Source organism: Brassica napus, chromosome A10, assembly GCF_020379485.1.
Source record: "Brassica napus cultivar Da-Ae chromosome A10, Da-Ae, whole genome shotgun sequence".
NCBI classification, from domain to species: Eukaryota; Viridiplantae; Streptophyta; class Magnoliopsida; order Brassicales; family Brassicaceae; genus Brassica; species Brassica napus.
Window position 1 is genome coordinate 11227010 of NC_063443.1, and position 23857 is coordinate 11250866.

At 35.8% G+C, this 23857-nt stretch overlaps 5 protein-coding genes and 2 long non-coding RNA genes across 8 annotated transcripts; 2 read left to right on the top strand and 5 right to left on the bottom strand.

Moving 5' to 3' along the window:
• Positions 1–150: 150 nt before the first annotated feature.
• Positions 151–2019, bottom strand: LOC106371526 ((DL)-glycerol-3-phosphatase 2). Its single transcript, XM_013811612.3, has 6 exons — positions 1801–2019; positions 1286–1510; positions 1048–1108; positions 769–916; positions 571–650; positions 151–456 (listed from the first exon to the last, which is right to left on the bottom strand). Exons 1-6 carry the CDS (start codon positions 1871–1873, stop codon positions 327–329), a joined length of 717 nt encoding a protein of 238 aa, XP_013667066.1. The 5' UTR covers positions 1874–2019; the 3' UTR covers positions 151–326.
• Positions 2020–2103: 84 nt separating this feature from the next.
• On the top strand, positions 2104–4363 carry LOC106369648. Its single transcript, XM_048742937.1, has one exon. It carries the CDS (start codon positions 2265–2267, stop codon positions 4194–4196), a length of 1932 nt encoding a protein of 643 aa, XP_048598894.1. The 5' UTR covers positions 2104–2264; the 3' UTR covers positions 4197–4363.
• Positions 4364–7679: 3316 nt separating this feature from the next.
• On the top strand, positions 7680–8737 carry LOC125579182. 2 transcript variants are annotated; one of them, XR_007317193.1, is made up of 2 exons: positions 7680–7963; positions 8052–8737. It is a non-coding gene; the product is annotated as an uncharacterized LOC125579182 (long non-coding RNA). The 2 variants fall into 2 exon arrangements; XR_007317194.1 differs by having other exon boundaries at positions 8101–8737.
• A 1441-nt stretch (positions 8738–10178) lies between these two features.
• Positions 10179–11798, bottom strand: LOC106371528 (AAA-ATPase At5g57480). Its single transcript, XM_013811615.3, has one exon. The coding sequence runs from the start codon at positions 11796–11798 to the stop codon at positions 10257–10259; it is 1542 nt and encodes a 513-aa protein (XP_013667069.2). The 3' UTR covers positions 10179–10256.
• A 1263-nt stretch (positions 11799–13061) lies between these two features.
• On the bottom strand, positions 13062–13546 carry LOC106369649 (mitochondrial outer membrane protein porin 4-like). The gene is made up of 2 exons (XM_048742161.1): positions 13248–13546; positions 13062–13161 (listed from the first exon to the last, which is right to left on the bottom strand). The coding sequence occupies exons 1-2, from the start codon at positions 13544–13546 to the stop codon at positions 13062–13064; spliced, it is 399 nt and encodes a 132-aa protein (XP_048598118.1).
• A 43-nt stretch (positions 13547–13589) lies between these two features.
• LOC125575703 lies at positions 13590–16771 on the bottom strand. Its single transcript, XR_007317195.1, has 4 exons — positions 15677–16771; positions 15074–15418; positions 13742–14701; positions 13590–13656 (listed from the first exon to the last, which is right to left on the bottom strand). It is a non-coding gene; the product is annotated as an uncharacterized LOC125575703 (long non-coding RNA).
• Positions 16772–18368: 1597 nt separating this feature from the next.
• On the bottom strand, positions 18369–22588 carry LOC106370346. The gene is made up of 2 exons (XM_013810371.3): positions 21937–22588; positions 18369–19024 (listed from the first exon to the last, which is right to left on the bottom strand). Exons 1-2 carry the CDS (start codon positions 22370–22372, stop codon positions 18495–18497), a joined length of 966 nt encoding a protein of 321 aa, XP_013665825.1. The 5' UTR covers positions 22373–22588; the 3' UTR covers positions 18369–18494.
• Positions 22589–23857: the final 1269 nt, after the last annotated feature.

The following is a 23857-nucleotide window of genomic DNA, read 5'->3' on the forward strand; positions in this document are numbered from 1 at the left end:
CATGTTAGTGATGCGTAGAGAACGGAGATTCCAATTCAGCAACCGACAAAAACAAGAGCAAATGAACCCATGTCTGGACGTGGAAGGAAGAGTTTGTACAATCTTTTTGTTTAAACGCTAAGGCAGATTTTTTTGTTTGGTCTCTTGTCATGTCACAAACTTAGTTTCCATTTTGGCTTCAATAGCCAGAAATCACACCCCTTGACGACATAAAACCTCATGGCCTTGTCATGTAAGTGCCAAAACAAATATAATAAAACGACAAACAATCAACGCTCTCTCACATATTCATGATTCTGACTTCTTATCATTACCTTGAAGAAGCTTTAGTTTGAATCCTCGAATGGAGGCAAACCCCATTCCTCTGGTTTGAAATCGAGTAGCGAAGTCATGATTTGATCTGCAACGTCTTGGTGAGATATATCTAGTCTAGGATCCGGTACCATCACCACGTTCCTGTAGAGAGAGGAATCAACAGGAATAAACTTGATGTAGATGTAATAACTGTGTCTGAAACTAAACAATTAAACTCATCTGTTTTGGTCTATTCAATAGGAGAGATCCACTTACATTCCGGCGTTTTTAGCAGCAAGAACTCCGGAAGGAGCATCTTCAAATACCAGAACCTTTTGTGGGTCAACAGGACCATCCTAATGAATCCAGACGAAGAGGAGACTTTAGTTTACATCAGCTTGAATTTAGAGGACTCAATTACATCACATGGGCTTGTATATATATATATATATTAGAATCTAGGAGTATAGTTACCTTAAATCTCCTAGATGCAGCGAGAAAACCGTCAGGGGCAGGCTTTCCTTGCTTCACCTCAGGATCATCTCCGCGAACTACGTGATGCATCAGTGAGAAGAGCTCTTTGTGTCTTTGGGTTTTTAGATCAAAGTGACGTGTGTGAGTTCTGCCACCATTGCATTCAAAAGTTAAAAGGTCAAGTTTCCGGATTGTAAAAAGCTGAAAATTAAGAAAGCAGGGCTCAAATAGTATTATTATTAATAGAGAAAAGGATGTGGTGGTGAAGAAAAGAGATACCCCGTAGCAATACAAATAGGAATGTTCTTAGCATGGAGATGCTTGATGAGCCGGCTAGCCCCTGAAACAGTGGAATAAAAACTGAATACAAAGGCTGAAATAATAAGATCAGCACAAAATGATAATGATTTGACGCAAAGGCAGTGCCTTTCTGTCTACCCACATGAAGCAGAAATATCAAGGCATGCAATACTTTCCAGTGAACCATATGTTTGTCATGTAAAAGCAGAAAACGTACCTGGCATAAGCTCACTAGTAGGGAAGAGTTCTTGCAGCATGGCCTCTCTCTCAACAAGAAAGTCCTCAGCTGAAAGCGAGTCGCTGATGCCGCTTTCGTCAACAAAGATCCTGGCAGCTTCAATAGCTTTTCTTCCCATCATCTTAGCCTTGAGAGACCAATCGAAAGTTTTGTTGAATCTAGCAAGTATGATCTCCTGTACCTCCGTGTAAAACTTCTCCGTGTCTGCAACAAAAACCAGATGGACATTGAGCTTATCTTCGCTTTGTAAAAATAAAAATTTGATCATTAGAGAGATGCAAAACTAGTGATCATAAGTGGTTACAATATCAGCTAGACTGTATAGAGAATTAGCTAATGATTTAATAAGACAATCGAGTGGCTAATCAATCAGTGAACTAAGGTTTCATCAGAACCAATGAAGTATCCAAAAAATCAAATACGAATTTTAGATCCAGTGGAAACTCACTCTAATGCGATACAATAAAGAGAAGATTCGAAGAGATCAGATATACCGAGAAGAAGGCCGTCCATGTCGAAGATCACGTGAGTGATCGATCCTCTTCCAGCGGTTGCGGGAGTCGACATTGACACTACTGTTCCGGTGGATCTCCGATTGGATATCTAATGGTTTCTACTTTCTTGGAGCCGACACTGTCACTGACAACTAATCGAATCGTAGTTGGAGTTGGTGATACGCTTACAATGACGTACGGTGACGGACTACGCTTCTTGGATATGGGCCGGGCCACATATAAAGCATAGCTTGAAGGCCCAATAAGGTAGAGCAAACGATGTCGTTTTTATGAATATCACTCCTTCACAGCGAAGATCTTCTCTCTCTCTTTTCGTTTTTCTTCATCGGCGATCAGACTATCTCAGGTCCGATTGATTTTGATCCGATTAACAATTAATCTGAATCAAGCCAACAATCAAGATCGAACATTAGAATCTCACAGATCAAATTCGAATCGTCATCATGTCATGCTTAGCCTTAGCTCTACAACCATCAAACGGATCTGACATTTTACTCCAAACCAGAGAATGGTTCCCGCCGGCGAGAGCTCTAATCGCTCTCTCCTTCTTCCGCCAAACGCGTCAAGCATTCTCCCCCGCCAAACACCCACACTCAAATCCCAAACAGAAACAACCTCCTTCCTCTTCCTCCTCCGCCGCAGACCCCGACGATACCACCGCGGCGGAATTCGTAGGCGACGACCCCCTCGCCGCCTCAAACGGACAAGTAATCGTCGGCGTCGAGAGCAAGTACCGCGTCGTGTACCGGCTAGTGAACTCCATCTACATCCTCGGCGTAACCGTCGCGGACCACGACGACAACTCCATCAACGTGTTCGAGTGCATCCACATCGTGAACCAGGCCGTTAGCGTCATCGTAACCGCCTGCCGCGGAGTCGACGTGACTCCGGAGAAGCTCGGGCGGAAGTACGCGGAGGTTTACATGGCGCTCGACATCGTCTTGCGCGGCGTCAGCAACATCCGTTTGGCCGCGATGCTTGGGTCAATGCACGGCGACGGGATCGCGAAGATGGTGCATTCGGCGTTGGACACGGAGAATAAGATCAGAGGAGGAGGTAGCTGGGCGTCTGTGGAGTCTCACGCCGCGGAGCATTTGGCTTCCGTGCAGGCGTTTTCCAGTGCGAGATTCGAGTTGCCGTTAGAGACTCTTTCTTCTGGGGACGAGATGGCTGCGAGTTTGGCTCCAGTGGTGGTGCAAGAATCTGAGGAGTTGAAGGAAGAGATGGAGGAGACTGAGAGTTTGGATCCTTTCGCGGCGTCTGAGACGGTTAATAAGGAGAAAGAACTTGTTGGCGGGTTCAAGAAGACTAAGGATGCTTCCTCTAAGGACTTGACTTTGGCTTTGGCTGGACTCGAGGTGACTACGTTGCCTCCAGCTGAAGCAACGCAGTCTACTCACATCAATGTGGAAGGATTCGAAGGGGAGTACGGTGGGATTGAGTTCAGTAATGAGCAGGCTTCGATTGGAGAGACTTTTGAATCGTTTAGTGATGCTTGGGGCGGCGGGTTGGATCCGTCAGAGTTTATGGGACCGAAGAAGATTCATAAGAAGGAAGGACTCGGCGGGCTTGAGCTGTTGCACACGAGTGATCCCAAGGCGGTGGAGGGTAAAGACGGAGGTAATGTCGATAACTTAGTTAAGAAGCCTGAGATGAAAGGTCCTGAGATGTATATCTCTGAGGAAATTAGAACGGAGTTTAGAGAATCATTGCTTGCTAGGGTGGGACTAATGGGTGTGGTTTATCTGAAAACAATGCCACCTAAAGGCTCTGGTGAAGAGAAAGAAACCGAGTTCTCGTTCCGTGTTGAAGGTACTAGTCCGGTTAAGAGATTCGCTATGCAGAGTTCTCGGGTTAGTAGCTTAGGGAACGGTTTGTTTCATGTTAGAACAGCTCCTTCTGAAGAACCAATCCCTATCTTGAAGTATAGTTTGCAACCTAAGCTAACCCCGTTGCCTCTTAGAGTCCGAATGGTGAAACGAGTCAGTGGGACTTTACTTTCACTCATGATACAATACGTCTCAAGCCCGGAACTACCTCAGCCTCTGAAAAACGTCGATTTTGTTCTGAAACTCCCTGTTGATCCCACATTGCTTAAGGTTTCTCCTAAAGCTATACTAAACAGAACCGATCGAGAACTGAAATGGCAAGTCCCTGAGATTCCTCTCACTGGAAGTCCCGGGAGATTAAGAGCAAGGATGCCTCTCGATTCAGAGAACAGCGAGGAAGAAGCAGAGATCATCTGCTATGTGAAATTCTCGGTTCAGGGAAGTAGCTCTTTGTCTGGTATCACTCTGCGTGCAGCTGCTGAGGGGAATACGGATTTCTATGAGGTAGATCACAGGTTCGAAACTGGAGTTTATATGTGCAATTGATACTGTTTTTCTCGTAAGAGTTTCATTTGTCTATAAATTTCTAAAAATGATTTTTTTTAGTTTGGCCTTTTTGGAAGTTAATTCTTTTTGTTTTGGCTGTGTCGTGTATAGTTTTGTGTACTTGTGTATTTTGACATCTAATCATTGTTATGTTATCTGTTTTATCACATTTATGTCTACATTTGATTTTGATATTGTACTATTGGAATAAGAAATACAATATTTAGTTTATCAAAACAAAGTTCATCCAGTTTTGTTACTCATTAGCAAATGATGGTTGATAAACGAATATTTACATAGTTGTAGCTTTGTGTAAAAGAAAAACTATTTATCATATAAAGACAAAACACAAACAATATTGAAATATGTAATCTCTAAGAATTATTACATTATAAAATCAAGCATAACATATGCAAAAGTTGATATGAGGTATCGCGAACATTACAGGAACATTCAGCGTAGTGTTTTGTAATAGCATTAGTAATCCTATAAACTAGTGTGCGTTGTCAACGTGGGTAAGAACAACAAAACAAAATCATGACATCTGCTACTATGGTTTCAGGCCCTTTGCACTAGAATGAGACCTCGTTAATAGGCTTTAACCCCAATAATGGTTTACAATGATTTTCTCTCTAAATATGCAAAGCACATGTTGGTTGACAAAAAAAAAAGCAAAGCACATGTTGTTTAGCTTTACTTACATTATATCTGGATTAGAGCACATGTTGTTTGTTACCCACTGGTATCTGGGTGCTGTTCGTTTGCTCACCCCAGGTGATCCATCTGGGTGAAGATGCAAATCGATGTTTGTTTTGTGCATTATAATGCTACATCCAGATGGATCACCCAACTGAATCTCTTAAAATTCATCTCAAATTCTCACTAAAATGAAGGTGAGTTTTGAATGGTGCATCTGGATGCAGATGCATCTAGTTCAGCCCAAAATGATAAATTGAAAAATGACTTTTTAAAGTCAAAATATTATTTTTAAACCGTAAATTCTATTTATTTGCAATACATTTTTCCGCCAGACCCGAAAATTCATTTTCCCGCAAAAATTGAAAAACAAACTTTCCCCCCAAAAACAGCAAATGCGAAACTGAAACTAGAAAACACACAATTTTTCCGCTGAAACCAAAAAAAACATTTTTCCGCCAAAACCGGAAAAACGCATTTTCCCACCAAAACCAGAAAACGCATTTTCCCGCCAAAATTGGAAAACACATTTTTCCGCCAAAACCGGAAAAACACATTTTTCCGCCAAAACCGGAAAAACACATTTTTCCGCCAAAACCGGAAAAACGTATTTTCCCGCTAAAACCGGAAAAAGCATTTTCCCACCAAAACCGGAAAAAAGCATTTTCCCGCCGAAACCGGAAACACGCATTTTTCCGCTGAAACCGGGAACATGCATTTTCCCGCAGAAACCAGAAACACGCTTTTTCCCGCCGAAACCGAGAAAACGCATTTTCCCGCCGAAACCGCAAAAATGCACTTTTCCCTTCAAAAACGCAAAAATGCATTTTTCCCTTCAAAAACGCAAAAATGCATTTTTCCCGCCAAAACCACAAAATATATTTTCTCGCCAAAATCGCAAAAAAAAAAAGCTTTTCCCGTCAAACCCGCAAAACGCATTTTTCCGTCAAAACACATTTTCTGCCAAAACCATAAAATGCATTTTCCCGCCAAAATAGCAAAAAAAAAAAAAAACCTTTTCCCCGTCAAACTCGCAAAACGCACTTTTTCGTCAAAAACACATTTTCCGCCAAAACCGCAAAACATATTTTCCCACCAAACCACGCAAAAACATATTTTCCGCCAAATCCATAAAAATGTATTTTCCGCCAAAACCGTAAAAATGCTATTTTCCGTAGAAACATAAAAAAAAAACATTTTAGTCATTTTATTAACAAGTCCACCTGAATGTAAATGCAAGTTAAAAAAACGAACATAACTGCATTCAGATGATTTATCTGGATGCAAAAACGAAATGAAGAAACGAACAACACTCAAATGAAGCATCTGTATAAGACATCTAGATAGACTATCTGGATGCAACATCTAGATGGATCATCTTAATGCATCTTCCAAATGTACAAACGAACAGGCCCAGTGTTTTGACTTTTTTTTTTCAATTGTACTACTATTCGTTGCCTTCTTAGGCTTTACTATTGAAACATTCAGTTGTAAAAAAAAAAAAGAGTCAACAGACTCACATAATTCACGACATATAAAACTTCCCCTGCTATGATGCATTAAAATACTCGTGCATTTTTCGTTGAATATATTAAATTCTTAATATATGATATAGCACTATACTAGCCGAATGAAATCAATGGAACATGTCATTCTGAGGTCAAATTTCCACTATGATATTTCTTTATTTAAGATAAATTAATAATGTCATGTGGACATTAAGCACCAATTACAATCCGTCCTAACTCCTAACTAAGGTTCACAAACATAAAATAATAACAATAATTTACATATTTGTCTCTTAACGTAGAGTGATATGTCTAGTGGCCAAGTTATATTATAATATAAATCAACTGATTAATAACATAAATTATTTTATAAATTAAAAGTAAGCACAAGCTGTGGAATCCTAAACACAAACCTCTAAAGAGATGAAAACGAGATTTTGCACAATTTGATCTGCCAAATCGTCAACTTTAAGTCTTTAACACTTCACAATTTATTTTAAAAAACATGTAACTTGAGTGTTCGTTGACATATAAGAACGTATTCGAAATAATATAATAATGTCAATGATGATTCTAAACTCCATACCTAATATATGACAACTGTATTGCCACCACAACAGAATACCAATTATAACAATCACAGTATTAATAATTGGCAAGTGCATGCTATACACCAAAGTAGCAAGATGTCAATAACCAGCTTGATCCATTTCTCGTATGAAACGACAATCATAGATATTGTAGTTTTAATATTTTAATAGTTAAAATTAAGTGTTTGGATATTTAAATCCTTCATAATGGATTATTCGTATATTAGATCATTTTTAATGGTATATTATTTTTTTTCTATAATTTACTCTAAAATAGAGAAGATGGCAATACCCAGTTTGATCTGTTTTCTTATATAAAACGACAATCATAGTTATTGAAGTTTTAATATTTTAATAGTTAAAATTGAATGTTTGGATATTTAAATTTTTTAGAATGGATTTTTTGCGTCTTTGACTATCTCCAATGATACATTATATTTTCTATAATTTATACTAAAATAGAGAAGAAGTCAATAACCATCATGATCCGTTTTTTTCTTATATGAAACGACAATCGTAGTTATTGTAATTTTAATATTTTAGTAGTTAAAATTGAATGTTTGAATATTTAAATTCTTCAAAATAGATTATTCGCGTATTAGACCATCTCCTATGGCACACTATTTTTCTTTTCTTAAAATATCAATGAATTTGAAATTGTTTGATCAGACTTTTCAAATGTTAAAAATTTCAAACTTTGGTTCGCGATTTCAAATATATTACTTAGAAAATAATGTTTTGAGTCAGTTTCAGGACATATTTAATATAGTTTGAATTTTCTTCCTATAGTTATATACCTTGTTCAAAAAATCGGCCGCGGAGGCGATTACACGGCCGGTTAAACGTGATGCGGGTGGGCTCCGTGGCGAATTGAGTCACTTCGGTTGCATTAGGCGGTGGGCCGTGGAATTGACATGGACGGCGTAGAATTATAAAACGCGTCCGCGTAATGGTGAAGAAACTCCTCCTATTCGTATGTTTCCTTGCTCTGATATTATTAACAACTTTTTCATTTTTCCAAACAGAACAGAGATAGATTGACTTTAGTGGTTGTTTTATAGAAATGGGTTGTCGAAAGGTTGAACCCTCGTTAGTCGTTACTCGTTACAGATACATGGTGGTTCTGTTGGTGTAGCGAGAACAAGTCAAAAGGTATGCCAAGATCAAAGCACACCAACTGTTCGATGAAATTCCTAAGAGAAGGTTCACATGATTGTAAACTGTAAAGATTATAGTGCTTTGATGATCATGAGATGCGGAGACGTGAGTGGTGTGTTACCACAAAATCAAGGGAAGGTGTTTGGTTCCAAAGACATTTTTTTTTTTGGTAAAATATAAAGACATTGTTATTATGCTAATGAAGCTGTTCTTTGAGAATGGCAAAGTCAATATGGAACTAAACCTGAGGAAATATATGATGGAGAAAGGGTACTGCCCTCATGGCCACGCATTAGAACTTTTTACCAATGCATAGTGTGTTTGAAGAAAACACAATGATGCTCTTAAGTGTTCAACGCAGACAATGGAGAGAGGAAGTTGCTTGAGCAAACCAGACTATTGTTCAAGTTGTATACAAATATTTGACTAAATATTGACAATATTGTAGTTTGCTCATATATTTACAAATACGTGAGTTTTAGTATCAAGAATGTTTTATGCATAAACATGTATTGTACATAAAAAATTGTATTATACGTATAAATAGAGTATTATACATACAAAAATACAAAAAATTCCTCCCCGCGTACTCCCCGATTTTTTTCCGATTTTTCAATAAATCGCTAGGCCCGGGTGTGCCGCACGCGTAGCGCCTAGCGAGTTTCCGAACAAGGGTTATATATATATCGGTGAATTTGGATATTAAGTTTGGGTTTGGAATCTCTTGATTATAGAAATGAAGAAAAACAAATCGGATGATGTAGTTGAGGTATGTAACATGATTAATATTCATTATCCGATCCAAAACTTATAAATGCCCACATGATCAAACCGTGATAGTACTGGGTATAAAACGAACAATGGGTAGAATCGTATGACTGTGACTGTATATGCAGGAAAATGTTTACTTTAATTAGGATCCAATTATTGACCACAGTGTGGTCACCACACATGGTTATACTTTGACAAATACTTGGTCCATTATTATTTTAAAATTAGTAAGGGAAATTGTTTTTTTAGAGCAAAAAAATGGTAACTATGTCTTTTTATACTAATCTATACTACTTTATGTCCCATTAGACTAATTTTTTTCAAAATGGCAGTAATGCCCTTAAAATTGTAATTTTTTATTCTTTTTTTGTTTTTTTGTTCCTTTTTTGTTTTTTTTATTTTTTTTTTTAAATATAAAAGTGAATATTCCCAAATATTTTGTTTCCATATTTTTAGGAACTGATTTCTTATCCGTAAAATACAACTAATATGTAGAAATCGGTTTCTACAGTTTTTTAGAATTATAGTAATGTTTAGATTTTGATTTCTACATGTTTTAGATTTATAATAAATCTGTAGAAGTCGGTTTCTACGTGTTTTAGATTTATATTAATGTGTAGATTTTGATTTATAAAGATTTTAGAACGATAGGTTAAGCGCAGAATGTGTATTCTAAATATTTTTAGAATACTCCTATTTACGTAGATCACGTATTTTAAACATTGTAGATTCAATGAAAAAAGTGGATTTCGTTTTCTACTTCGTGGAATGTCATTTCTACTTTATTTAGAACATACTATGAAATTTATAATTTTAACTTTTTTATAACTGGAAAAAATATCACTAAGTTCATATAGGTATTTTATCAAAAGTTACTATTTTTCCAAATTTTTTTTGTTTGTAAAACTATTTATTAAATTTATTTTCAAAAATATTAAAGGGTGTTATAGAAAAATATGATACAAAATATAGATTAGTTTAAAGGGACATAGTTACCATTTTTTTGCTCTAAAAAACAGTTTATGCCTAATGGGTACCCAGTGAGATCCACCTTTTGCATTTCCCATTCCCCACATACAAAATCCTCATCAGCCGCTTACCTTTTCGATCAACTTTCTACAACTTTCCTCTCACTTTCTTTTAGTTAAATTTTTACAATCCTAATTTATTATTTGTTCTGTCTTCTTCACATTTTCATCTACTTCTTCAACAACAAAAGTCAAAAATAAAACAATAAGTAAACCAAACAAATAAAGAAAAAGAGGAAAGATCACAACTTTTCACCATTTTTGTTTTTACATTATAGACTTCAAAAACAAAAACATTGTTGATCTTCTCTAGTCTTTACAAATATTATCCTCAACCTCAATTTCTTCTTCATCAGTATCCTCCTCTTCATTTTGACTGTCTATAGCCCTCTTCTCTTCCTCCTCCACAATTTCCAACTCAGTCAAATTTCCACTTTGGCCCCTCAACTTCCCATCTTTCACATTCCCCTCCCCTCTACTCTTCAAATCCTCCAAAAGCTCCCTAACCGCCTTCTCCTTATCCCTCCGGTTCTTGATCAAAGCCTCGCTCACGTCAGCAGGCGTCATCTCCGCCCTATCCACAACCCTCTCCATCTCCTTCAAAACGTCTTCCTCCACATCTTCCTCCTCATACCCCAAATAATTCTTCAACAAAATCTTCAACGAAGGGAAATCACAGTAACTCATGTGTATATGCATATCCATCCTCCCACTCCTAAGCAACGCAGGATCAAGCTTCTCGATATGATTCGTCGTGAACACAAAGATCCTCTCGCTTCCACAACAAGACCAAAGCCCATCAGTAAAGTTCAACAAACCCGACAACGTTATCGTGTTCCCGTTACCAGACTCTTCCCCCGAACCAGTCCCTGGTCGTGTCTCCATGTCGTAATAGCTCCGCTGCGTCTGCGTGGTCGCATTACTATTCTTTTTCCTGTTCGTTAAATTGATCGAACAGTCGATATCTTCGATCACAATTATCGACTTAGAACTCGTCTTCATCAACAGTTTCCTCAACTCCGAGTTGCTATGAACCTCAGTGAGCTCAAGGTCGTAAATGTCGTAACCGAGATGATTCGCCATCGCTGCGATCATACTCGACTTACCAGTACCCGGAGGCCCATATAGCAAATACCCTCTCTTCCAGGCCCGGCCCGTTTTCTGATAAAACATCTGTCCTTCCGCGAAGTCCTTGAGATCATCCATGATCTGCTGTTTCTTGACCGGGTCCATCGCGAGAGTCTCGAACGTGCTCGGGTGCTTGAAAGGGACAGACTCCCAGGGATGTCCCCTGGAGTCCAACGACCCGCCTCGGGAGTTGGTGTAAAGCAACCGGTCCTGGTTCTTCCGACGGATCTCGTTGGCTCTCTCCATGATGAAGTCGAGGTAAGAGGTGAGGATCAAGGCTTTGTCTCTCTTCTTGATGCGGAGAGTGAAGCCGCGCTTCTCCTCGGGCAACGGTCTCCAGGCGAAGGTCTGAGTTTGTCTCTGCGTGACGACGTGTTCCCAGAGGACGGTGACGTTGTTGAAGGTGTCGACGATGGAGTCGTTGTTGGAGAGGCCGAAGGTGATGGAGGAGGAGTTGACGGCGCGGGTGAGGCTCAGACGGTTGCCGGCGATGGAGACGGAGGAGCTGAGGTAGAGCTGGACGGCGTTGTAGAGCTCGTTGGTGTTGACGCCGTCGATCTCCGTTATGTCGAAGTAGCAGTAGGAGGAGAAGAGGTGGAAGACTCGGTTGAAGAATTTGAGGAAGGCGAAACGGAGCTCCGGCGGGAAGATTGATTGCATTAGGCTTTGGCAGAAAGCTAAGACGCCGAGGAGTGAGGCTAGTGATGTCCAATACTCTTTCATTTTCAAAGGTCTGAACTTTTAAGGCGTGTGAGGGAAGAAAAGAGCTAAAAGGTGAAAGCTTTGAGAGATCAAGAAGAGAGAAGTGATGGGTCTCTCTCAATTTATAGAGGTCAGAGTTTCTTTTATTTTATTTTATTTTCTTTCCAGGAAGCTTTATATAGAGAAAATGAAATAAAAAGGAGTTGTTACAGAAAAAAATGAAGAGAGGCTGGTAGATAGCCTGGTGATGGGGAAAGAGGCAAAGAGTGGGGGCCATTGGAAGTGGACAAGTGTATAAAGGTGAGAAAATAAAAACCAAATTTGGGTTTTGGAGTTTTATTTGATTTAAGCGTATTATTAATGTGGTTGCTGGATTTGTAGTGAAGATTTGTTTGAGACTTTTCTTTTCTTTTCTTTTTAGTGTTCCTTTTTCCTCTTTTTTTGTTGGTCAAAATTTTCGTCTTCTCTTAAACAAATAACTTTTTGTTGTTGATATGAGAAAAGCCTAACAAAAACATAATATAAATGTCATTTACACTGAATTTTTAATCATGAATTCATTGTTCTTGTAGTTTTTTACCAATTAGTTCAAAATCTTTTGCTTCTATTTTCTTGAGGTTAGATTTCCAAGTCATCGTTTATAAATGAGAAAAAACATACACAACAGAGTCGATCAGCAAGTCAGCTTGCAAAAATGATAGAAAAGACCATTAGACAAAGGATCATATCAACTCGATACCATGAGAATGAGAAGAAAGGGCTAGCGGGTCTATTACAGCGTTGGTTTAGTGCTCACATTAAGTAAGGATAAAGGGCTTAAAACGTTTTTGTTTCTAGGTTTTATTTGTAAAAACCATTCTTTTCCATGATGATCAAACATTGAGTAAGGATAAAGGGCTTAAAAGGTTTTTTTCTAGATTTTATTTGTAAATAACCATTCTTTCATGATGATCAAAGAATATTTGTGCACTAAGTGATTTAATAACCCAACAGACATTCATTTGGGGGCGGTTTTTAGCACTTGGTGAAAAACTGAACGGCTTTAATTTTTATTCCAAACTGAGAGAGAGCCCTTTCCTTCTTTTATGGTTTAAGGCAAGAGCGAGACCAAGCCTCGGTGAAGAAGTCACAGCCTTTGAGTCATACTCAGCTGAGAGAGTTATGAGCGACTTCAGTCTTCATTCACTTTGTACCACCATCCCAGCTTTCCCATTGTTAGAGAGTCTGGCCTTCACCGTTGTGAATGGATCCAGAGAATAAGAGCTTCCGATGGTAAAGCTGTTGTCATGACTGGAGAAGTGACGGATCAGTTCTGCACCAACGGATGTGGTTGGATTCACCGTGTGGGGCGTAAGTCCCTCGTAGACTCTCCCCTTTATCCTCCCTACAAATCAGCAATCTTTCAGTTCCGTAAAAAAGTCAAAACTGAAAGCATGTTAGAAAATGGAGCGTCGCGTTGGTTTTACTTACAGCATGAGCGCAGCAGAGAAGTCTGGCTTGTTGAAACCAACTCCGGCGTTATACTTGGTCAGTAACGAGGAAGCTGTTTTGAAACCAATTTCACCACCAAGGCAAACAGTCTGGCTTCCGATATTTGCTGATAGATCAAGGAGAGGAGTTGGGTTGAGGCCAATACTGGAATGGAGCATAGCATGAGGATGAACATATTGCACATCCAGCTGAAATATAACAGAGACACATGTTAAGTACGACTCCGGAGTACAAAAATTGATTGACATTTCCGTAGGAATGAGACTATGAGTAGTCATTTCTCATATGGGTTATGCACTGACCTTGCCAGACTTGTGATCAGGTATTTTGAAGCTGATAATAGCTTAGCAGATGGCATGAGATTTTTGATACTTACTTTTGTTGACACCTGCATCCAGTCATATGGTTATAGACAGTAAAGGTAAAAAAGATCAGAAAGCATATATCACTACAACCTACAGATATTTACTTACACTTGAGTGGTCGTCAATTTTCATATCAACAATGGTGTTTTGACATTTATACAATGTGCTTATATCGCCAAAAAATAAATCATCCTTCTTCAAACCTGTAGCCACAAATTTCTGTTGGAAATAAAAAGTTCCATTATGCAGTATAGTTACATACTTCAAAGAAAAATTAAGCACAATTGTCTGAAAGGAGCCATGTTTGGAAACTGAAGCATGTACATTAGTTGGATATACTACTAGCTATCACCTATTTTACAAACAAAGGCATGCAATGCAGGTATTCTTATATGAGTTGATTACCATATGGGACACATTTTGAGTTTCTATTGCATATAAAGACACTTTCTACTTGCAAGGCACTTTGTGGTGGGCCCAAAGAAAATGTGGACAGTTATGCCCTTATTGAAATGAAAAAGAAGTTGACTTACGGTTTCGATAGCACGTGAACTTTTTGTTTTTGTTTTGAAATAGTCTTTTTTTAACACTTTTTTGGAATAGTTTGAAATTGTTATTTTATTTTTTGATCAAATATTTTGGTTATGTTGTGGATGTGGACGACCATAGATAAAAAAGAGATTTTTAAATTTGTGGATAGAGAATCCAAACTTGATGTGGTGGACAGAGTCACTAACACTAAACAACTTAGATAAAAAAAATTGTGACATTAAAAGTCTATGGATATAGATACTAATGTGTCCAAATCTCAAAGATGAACAAGTTAATAAGTTCAAACCAAAAACAGCCACGTACATGTCCATTGAGAAAAACAAAAGCTGGGTGATGAAAAACAAAGTTAAACAGACCAAAAGGTTAATAACTTCAAACATGTCCAACAAGAAAAACAAAGCTTAAATTCAAACATGTCCAACGATTATATATGAATGAGCTCTTGGTAACTTGCGGTTTCTCTTGATGGATTTACAGCTTCTTTTAAGTCCCATTAGCCATGGCAGTGTTACCCTCCTGAAACCATGAGAAACCCCAACACTTTGAATCTATCTTAAGACAAAGAACACAACATCATTGTTACTTCACATAAAAGCAAAAAGAGTAACCCGAACTGGATTGCAACTGCCTAGAAAATGGTTTATGGAAGGTTTGAGACTTGAGATGAATATGCTTTTTTTGTGGATGCTCTTTTTGTGGACAGGATCTTGGGAACAATATTACCAACTCTATGAACAAATGTGGATTGTCAATGCATACTCATTACCAATTCTAGTAGGCAAGTAGATTCCACACTCATAAACCAAGATTTAGAAAAACTGTGAAAAGAAGTCAAACATGACAGAAAAAGATGCAATTAATACAATATCCATAATCTAAGATGATTACCAGGTGAAAGAGCAGCAAAGTACAAAGGTCTTCCTAGAACTCAAGACCCTCCATGCTTCAGAACTCGAGACCATGAATGTCACCAACCACAACAACTTTGGAATCAGAGTCCAGATCATCAACATGGACAATAATGCGTTCTTGGTGGAGGATTTTGGAAGCAGTGAGGATGAGGGAGTCGAAGACGTTGACAGGCATCACTGAAGGGAACTGAGAAGGAGGGAGGTTCCATGAAGACTATTCAAAAGAGGACATAAGGCCATGTACCCACTCGTTGGTGAGAGTCCATCCATTTGTCCATGTAACGGGTGATGGTGGAGCACGTTCCGTTGGAAATAACTGAAGCTATAAATGTAAACACAAACCAAAAGAGACTCTGGTTATAACATAAGCAAAGTATTTAGAGATCAAAGCCCTTACGAAGAAGTTACAATGATAAAACCATTACAATAACTCAATGATTCTGGAAACAGAAAGGTAGAAACCATCCATAAGAACATCAAAATCCAATCTTTATATACAAATTACATATGTTACACATTCTCCTCATCAGAACAACAAAAGCTCAAAATCTGTATATTTGTTTACGGAAAGAGATCAAACCTGGCCACCAAGGACATCTACGGTTGGGAGAGCTTTCCAAAGGGACATTCTTTCACGTCGTGATCTCCGAGGACAGGGCAAGCTCTCTGTATTTTGTTAATCAAACCTATAAAACTTCTCATCCTTGCCATGTTTCCTCGAACGGATCAAAGAACCTCTCACCGACGCTCAGATCTAGTTAACTAGTTCCAGCGAAATCTGGAAAGAGGTTATCTCACAGTGGATTTGAAATGTCCGGTGAGTTTTACGGGTTACCGAGGCGGTGAAACGGTCGCTGAATCTCGAGCTTTTCCACTCTCTGATACTCTACCGCAGCTACCCTGAGCTCAGCCACTGCGGATCCCGAGCTCATCCACGGCGGATCCCGAGTTCAGCCACGGCGGATCCCGAGCACAGCCACGGCGGACCCCGAGCTCATCCACGGCGGATCCCGAGCTCATCACGGCGAATCCCGAGCTCATCACGGCGGATCCCGAGCTCAGCCACGGCGAATCCCGAGCTCATCCACGGTGGATCCCGAGCTCATCCACGGCGGATCCCGAGCTCAGCCACGGCGAATCCCGAGCTCATCCACGGTGGATCCCGAGCTCATCCACGGCGGATCCCGAGCTCAGCCACGGCGAATCCTGATCCCGTCCATGATCGATTTCATTACAAGCTTTGGTCTTATCATCACACCAATCAATCCTCTTTTGATTTTTTTTTATTGAACTCTGTGTATTAGGTTTGAACATTTGACAAAATATAATTGAGTTAAGAAAGAGGATGAATTTGTTATTCTTTCGAGAAAAAAAAAGAAGAGTTTGCGTAACGAGTTAGGAGAGAAGAAGAGTGAGAAACTGAAATTTAGTCTAGTTCAGGGGTGTTAGTGTCTTTAGATACACAAAATGTGTGTGGCAAGTGCAATGTGTCTCCAAGTGTAATTGGAAACTCATAAAGTGTCTCTAGGAGTAAATATTTCTTCTTATATACTCCCATGTTAAGCTGAGTTAATTGCTTCTCTCAAATAAAGCATTTTATAGTATGCATCCCTAGCTTTGGTCCAAAAAAGCACATAGCATCACAGATTATATATTGTAGGCATGATAATCTAATATTCAACATGCATATATATAAGAAAAATTATGTTTTCTATAAGATGGATTTAATATATTCACGTTAAAGGATCTAACTGATATCCAACATACCGTTCCAGTGGCACTTAGCATTCTCAGAGTAAACCTTTGGTCGAAAATGTAATCCTTGTTTAGAAGATATGCAGATTTTCAAATAGTCACGCAATGGGACGAGAGTGGCAGCAGACAGAGTGCAATGTCTAAGATCTGCTAACTTACCTTTGGCTTTCTTGCCAATATCAGGAAAGGAGCTGGACTGCTTCCCGTTTTCAAATGTAGATAAGAAGAGCAGCAACACTGACAATTCACAAGCAAAGCAGAATCAGAATCTGCCGGACAGGGTATGGATATCAACGGTATGTCAAAGATTCACAAAAAGTTATTCAAACGCTTCTCTGAGATAACCAACCAATTAGTAAGTTAAAGTTATGTTGAAATCCACCAGAATATTTAAACACCTAAGATTATGAATCTATAGCCTCACAACTATGGCTGCAGCAGAAGCAACTCTACATTGCCACAAAGCGGAAACGAATCAGCTTCTATCGTTTATAACTAGTAGTCATCTCTATTTTTCCTGCTAGTTGTAGTTATAGGAGTTTTAATCGATTTTATGTTTAGTGGTAGAATTATAATGGTATGTCAATTTTGGCTTTTCAAGCTTGCTGAGGGTTTGATCAAGCAGGCAACCGTCTCCTACAAGGAGATTTATCGATCCGATCAGCACTCTCTCACTCCCTTGAAAGGCAATAAGACAAACTTTATGTGAAATCAGATGCTCGCCAGTTAATCCGAGCCATCAATGAGAAAGAACAACTCAAGATCCAACAAGATATCTCAAAGTTTTCTAGATGTTTTTATTTTTTTCTTAGTTTAATTCATTTTGGTAATGTGTTTGTAATACATCCGACCATCCACGACTAATAGTTCTTTACATCCACGACTAATAGTTCTTTACGTCTATCCTTTCTGTTTGTGAGTCTTATTCCATATGATGGCTAGATCACTATTTTTGAATTTATGAGACTTATTTACCAATTATGCAATCACCATGTAGTTTTTCCATGTTATAGTATCATTCGCGAGCGTTTGCAAATCACTTCTGATTTATATTTTTACTATTCCATTTCAAAGACTCTTACCTTGAAATCTTTTTATGGAGAAATGACCAACAAATAAGTGCAATTTATTAACATATATAATCAACTCAATTCTTTTATTTATTTAAGAAGACACTTTTTGATTTCTCTTTAGCCATGTTGTAATTCTTATCAATGCAATGGTTGTAAACTTTAAGCTTGTTAAGAGTTTTAGTTTACATGGTATATTCTTTTTTTTTGGGCAACTTTTACATGGTATATTCAATATAGTATTTGAGAATGACTGGTTTGACAGATAAAATCCTAACTATGAAAATAAGATTTACGGTCTGCCAACTTTAGAACCAAAGTTCAATGATAATCTAATATACTTGAACTGATTATAGACGACAGACGACAAGGAATATTGATGTTGAACATTGCTTTGTGGGCAACCATAAAAAAAAAGCCTACAAGTATTCTGTTGACTATTGAGCATGTATGAAATACTTATTTACATAAATCATTATTAGAAGACATTAACGATCACAAAACAATTTTAAAAGAAATTAAAAAGTATAAATTATACTAATCAAATGAAAACAAAGCAAACCAGAAAACGATCTACGGTATGTGGTATAATTTAGAAGGCTTAAGGTTGCTAGTAACATTGAAGTAGTTCAATATTCGTATCCACTTTTCTTGGTTCTTCAACAAATGAACTGCAATAGTATCAGGCCAAAGCTCATGTGTGCATTTAGTCGGTGGCTCAGGGAAATTATACATCGACCATTTAGCATTAAACCGGTTTTTCCCTCGTTTTCCTTCTTTCATCCAATCGCCAAACACTTTGTCTTCGGGACCTTCTAGATGTTTCTTGGGAATATCAGAGTCTTTGAGCCAAACCGCGATGTCCCACGAGACTAAGTAACCCATTCCTGACATGTAATGAACGAACGGGTCCATGCTTTGACATGGAATGACGTAGCCGTAGTAGAGATCTTCTCGAGGTAATGGTTTTAAAGATGCTACGAGGTTTTCTAGTCTTATGTAAATGTCGTCGTCGGCTTTCATTATGTAATGGTATGGTGGGTTTGGTGAATCGGTTTCGTTGAATAGATCTGGTAAGCTTGAGAAGTATGTGTAGGTCTTGCCTGTGAATTAAAACATATAAATTAATTAAGAACTAGATTTTGACCCGCGCAACCGCGCTCGTGTTTGTTTTCAATTTTCTATACATAAATTATTGTTTTGAACATAAATGTATATTTCTTTAACGTTAAACGTATATTTAAATATTTATATAACTATTTTAAATACAATAATTTTATAATTTACATGTTATAATTAATAAATTGTTTAAAATCGTATGTATTTGTCAATTCTTATTATATTTTTATCTTATTGTATTTGCATTTATTTATTAAAGAAATTAATATATTTATGAGAAAACATATTTGAAAATTATTTTGTATTTAATTTATGCTTAATTCTGACCCGTCTTTCAAATCTGGATTTTTTTTACCAATATTTTTTATGCCTATTCATTTTAGATAATATATTATTGTATACACAAAAGTCTAAGATGTGTTAATTTTTAGACATTTATTATATAGTTTGCTAATTTTAAACCGTTCTATCATCATATTATATTTTAAATAAACAATTTATATTTATGAAAATAATATTTATAAATTTATCAATTGAGTATACTTTTATCATATATATTTAAGTATAATAATTGTATTTTAACATGATTATGACTATAAAGTAGATAAAGTGGGATATAATTTATTTATTTTTAATTTTATAAATGATAACTTAAAATACAATAGGTTATTGTTAAAAAATTTTTACACAGAATTATTAGAATTTTAAAATATAATATATAAATGAAAATATACTATATTATGAAAAGATAATATATATTATATTTATTTAAAATGAAAATATATTATGATTAAAGTAGTTACAAAGAATTTTATATTATAAGCTTTAAAGAAATAAATGTTAATCCATTTTACCAACGTATTAGATTTTATTTTTTGAACATAAATATTTTATACTTACAAAAATAAAATTTATAAATTTATAATTTAATACAATTTTATTATATTTATCTCAATAAAATAATTTTATTTTAATATGATTAATTATGATTATATAATAGATAAAATATTATAGAATATTTTATTTTCATTTTATAAATGATAACTGAATATATAAATGTATAATAATATTTCAAACTAATTTCGAAATTAGTATAAATATTTAAATATAATTTCGAAAATGAAGATCTTGTAAAAATCTTTTAAAACAGATTTGTTAAAAATTCAAATTAAAATGAAAAGATATCAAAAGATATTTTGATTAAAGTATTTTAAAAATTTTATGTATTATTAGTCTTAATAAACTACATTTAATAAAATTTATAAGTGATGGTCCAAATTAAAAAAATCACACATGAAAAAAGTCATGACTTCTATTTTAATATATAAGATGTTACGACTACTAGATTCTAACCCGCGCTTTTATGCGCGGGATTATTATTTTTATTTATACAAAAATAATCTAATATATAATTTTACACATACTTAATGTTTTCTTAGATGGACTACATTTTTGACTTTGAAGAGAACTTGATGTGTTATACATGTATTCTCTTTTAAAAATGTCATTTTCGATTTATTATAGATGGAGAGATTTATCCTCCCGTTCTTATATTTGTAAACATGAAATAAAGCTTTATTTTTAGAAGCCAAATATATTCATTGTTAGGGCTTGTGAAAAGTAATTTATTATACAAACTGTAAGAACATATTTATCATAACAATAAAATTATGTTCTAATCCGTGTTACAATGGATAATCATAATTTAATAAATATTATAATTTTGATTTAAGTAATACACTCATTGTAAGATTAGTATGTATTGTATTGATTTGTAATATTTTCTTATAAATAATATATATATATATATGTTTCTTATAATTATATAATTAGATTACAAATTATATAAATGTAACTAAATGATAATCTAACATAATGATTAATTTATTTAACATGTCATGTATCATTTCGAGTGGACATCAACTTAGTCAATTATGTAGGTTTCTTGAATGTAGAAAATATATAAAAACTGAAAACTTGTAATTAATATATAGAAAAAAATAAAAAGATAAAATATAAGTTTGTCTGTATCATTAAGTTAATATCATGTATGATAGTATTTTTACTGGATCGATTTGACTGTAATTGTTGATCTCATGTGTAGACAATTTTAGGAAAATGTATACAGTATATTAATTCTTCAACACTGCATATCTCAGTGAGTAAACTTACTAAAACGAATAAAATTTAAATCCAGTTGGCAACTCAAATTAAAACCTACCATTCTTAACATACTTTTGTGCACAGCAAAACGCTTTTAGAAAAAACTGGAATATCCCTACAATCTTGCAATTCTTATAATAATTCTACTTATTATTTATGCCTACAATATCTATTATTTGTAATTTGGTTAATTTAGGAACGATTTTGATGATGAAATATTGGCAACATTAATAACAGATAATGATTTGCCAAATTAATAGAGTTGAGTATATTTATATTTAGATTAATAAAACTCAATTAGAATAGGTCCAAAACTTAATGACAACTTTTCTATAGTAGATAAAAAGTAAGACTCTATTTTAATAGAGTAGATTCTAATTCGGTCAAGGTAGTCCAAATCAAACTAAAAAAAAAAAAATTGTAATATAATGTTAAACCAACTAAATATGAAAAAAAAATATTCATAAACTAAATGTTTTTGCAGAACCTTAAGATAGACTACCTCTTTTCGTAAAAATTGAAACCATGTTTAATTGAATTGAACCATATACAATAATGGTTTTGGTTTATGATTAAACCAAATCAAAACCAAGCCTGTATATACTACACCAAGAAGGCAACCAAAACAACAATGGTATCTCAATTTGGAAAATTCGTTCTCAAACCGATCTAAATCAACTAATTAAAATCAAATCGAACCGAGATTGACTTTAAACCGAGATAAACCAGATACCTTTGTTCATATTCTCGTTGCAATTGAGTATGATGATGTCATCATAACGCATGATCTCCAAAGCGACAAGCACTTTCTGGTCTTCTTTAGTCAAATTACAGAACACGAACTTCACGTCGATCTTAACGCCGTTGGGAATAGCTTGTGTCCCGTAGATCATCCGGAGAAAATGCCGACGTGGGTACTGATCGGGAAGTGTAAGAATTCCGACAAGAATCCTAATCTCATCACCACCCGAAGAAGAAGAAGAAGAAGACAACAATGGAGTCTCCGATGAACCGTTAGTCATCGGAACATTCGACAAAGCACATCGTCCGAAACTCAGTAAACTGCCGAATCTGATTTCGTTGATGAAAGCTAGTACACAGAGAGCTATGATGAAAAAGAAAGAAGGGATGATGAGTTTTCTCCCTTGTGATCTTGGAGTATATCTCATATTCTTTCTTCAATGGAGCTAGAGATGTTGAAAGAGACTATGAAGAAGAAATCAAACAAAACAAGAACGTTTTTACCTTAAAGAAAACGCATTCAGGGTTTTTGTTTTGTTATGGGGAATGGTAAAACAGAGCTTTAGAGAAGCTTAAGGAACGTGAGGTTCAAAGCAGATCGAGTTTGTAAATGAAGAAAGTGTAGAGCTTCAGTTTTCACACCATTTGACATGCCAATGTCTATTTTCTTATATAGTAATATGATAATTGATTCTGCTTTACTCATGAATAGTTCTTTTTGTTTAGATATATATATAGATTTAAAATTGCATTCAGCCTAATATAGTTGGTCTCAATAAATAGATGGAAGGATTTATAGTTCAATATATAACCTCCATGAGTAACATAGGCTATTTCTTAATTGTATTTGAATATTTAAACCTTAGTATGGGAATTATCATATTAATTGTCTACAATCTATCAACAAATTAGTTAAACTTGAAAGGTCTTTGCACTATATGAGATCTAAGTTGGAAGCAAAGGTGGTGGATCTTAGCCTAACGTCCGGCCAGGAATGTTAATAATGTAAATAGAGATTTTCATGTTTGAAATTAATAATATACATAAAAGCATGTAGCTTGGAAAACTGAAAGTTGGGTGGGGTGATTGGAGTCAAATTTAAATTTGGTAAAAGAAAATTTCAGAACGTGGTCGGCTTCGAATTTCGTGACCCGCAACAGGCTCATCTTGCCACTTTCTCTCTACATCTATTCTATTAAAACAGCAGTATGACCAGTTGATAAAAGTTGTGTCCAACTATTATTCCTTCTATTTAAAAGTTTTTTTATTATTCTCTTTTTTATTTAAACACTAACTGCTGTTAATCTTATATATTTCTACCGAATATAGTAACCACCTCCATTAGTTAATTCCTATATTCTCGGGAGTCGGGACCCATAACTCCCAAACATAAAAGAAGGTTCTTTCGTGCTTTAATTTGTTTTTTGTTTCAATCATCTTGAACGATCATCATATGATCAAAGACAATATGTTTACATCGATTGTTGGGCAATTGTATATTTGTTTGCTTGACCTAAATGGATCCATTATAAAAAGGAGAGTACAATTGCTACATTAATAAAGGAGAAAAAGACTAGAATAGCACTAAACCAAGTTTTTGTTTCCAAAGTAGCACTCAAGGCTCAAAGTCACAAAAATAGGTTTCATTAAAGAGGTAAATATACACTTATACCCCTTGGGTTAATTAATCCAAACCTTAGGGTTTAGAGTTAAGGGGTGGGGTTTTGGAATTAGGGTTTAAAATTTTATAAAAAATAAATACTAAAATAAAAAAAAAATTTTAAAAACAGTTTCAAAAAGTATTTTTAAATTATAAAAAGAAAATTTGAAAAATAAAAAAAAAAAAAAAATTTAAAAAAAAAATTATATAAATTTCGAATCTGAAAACATGTAATCTGAAACTATAAAAAAAT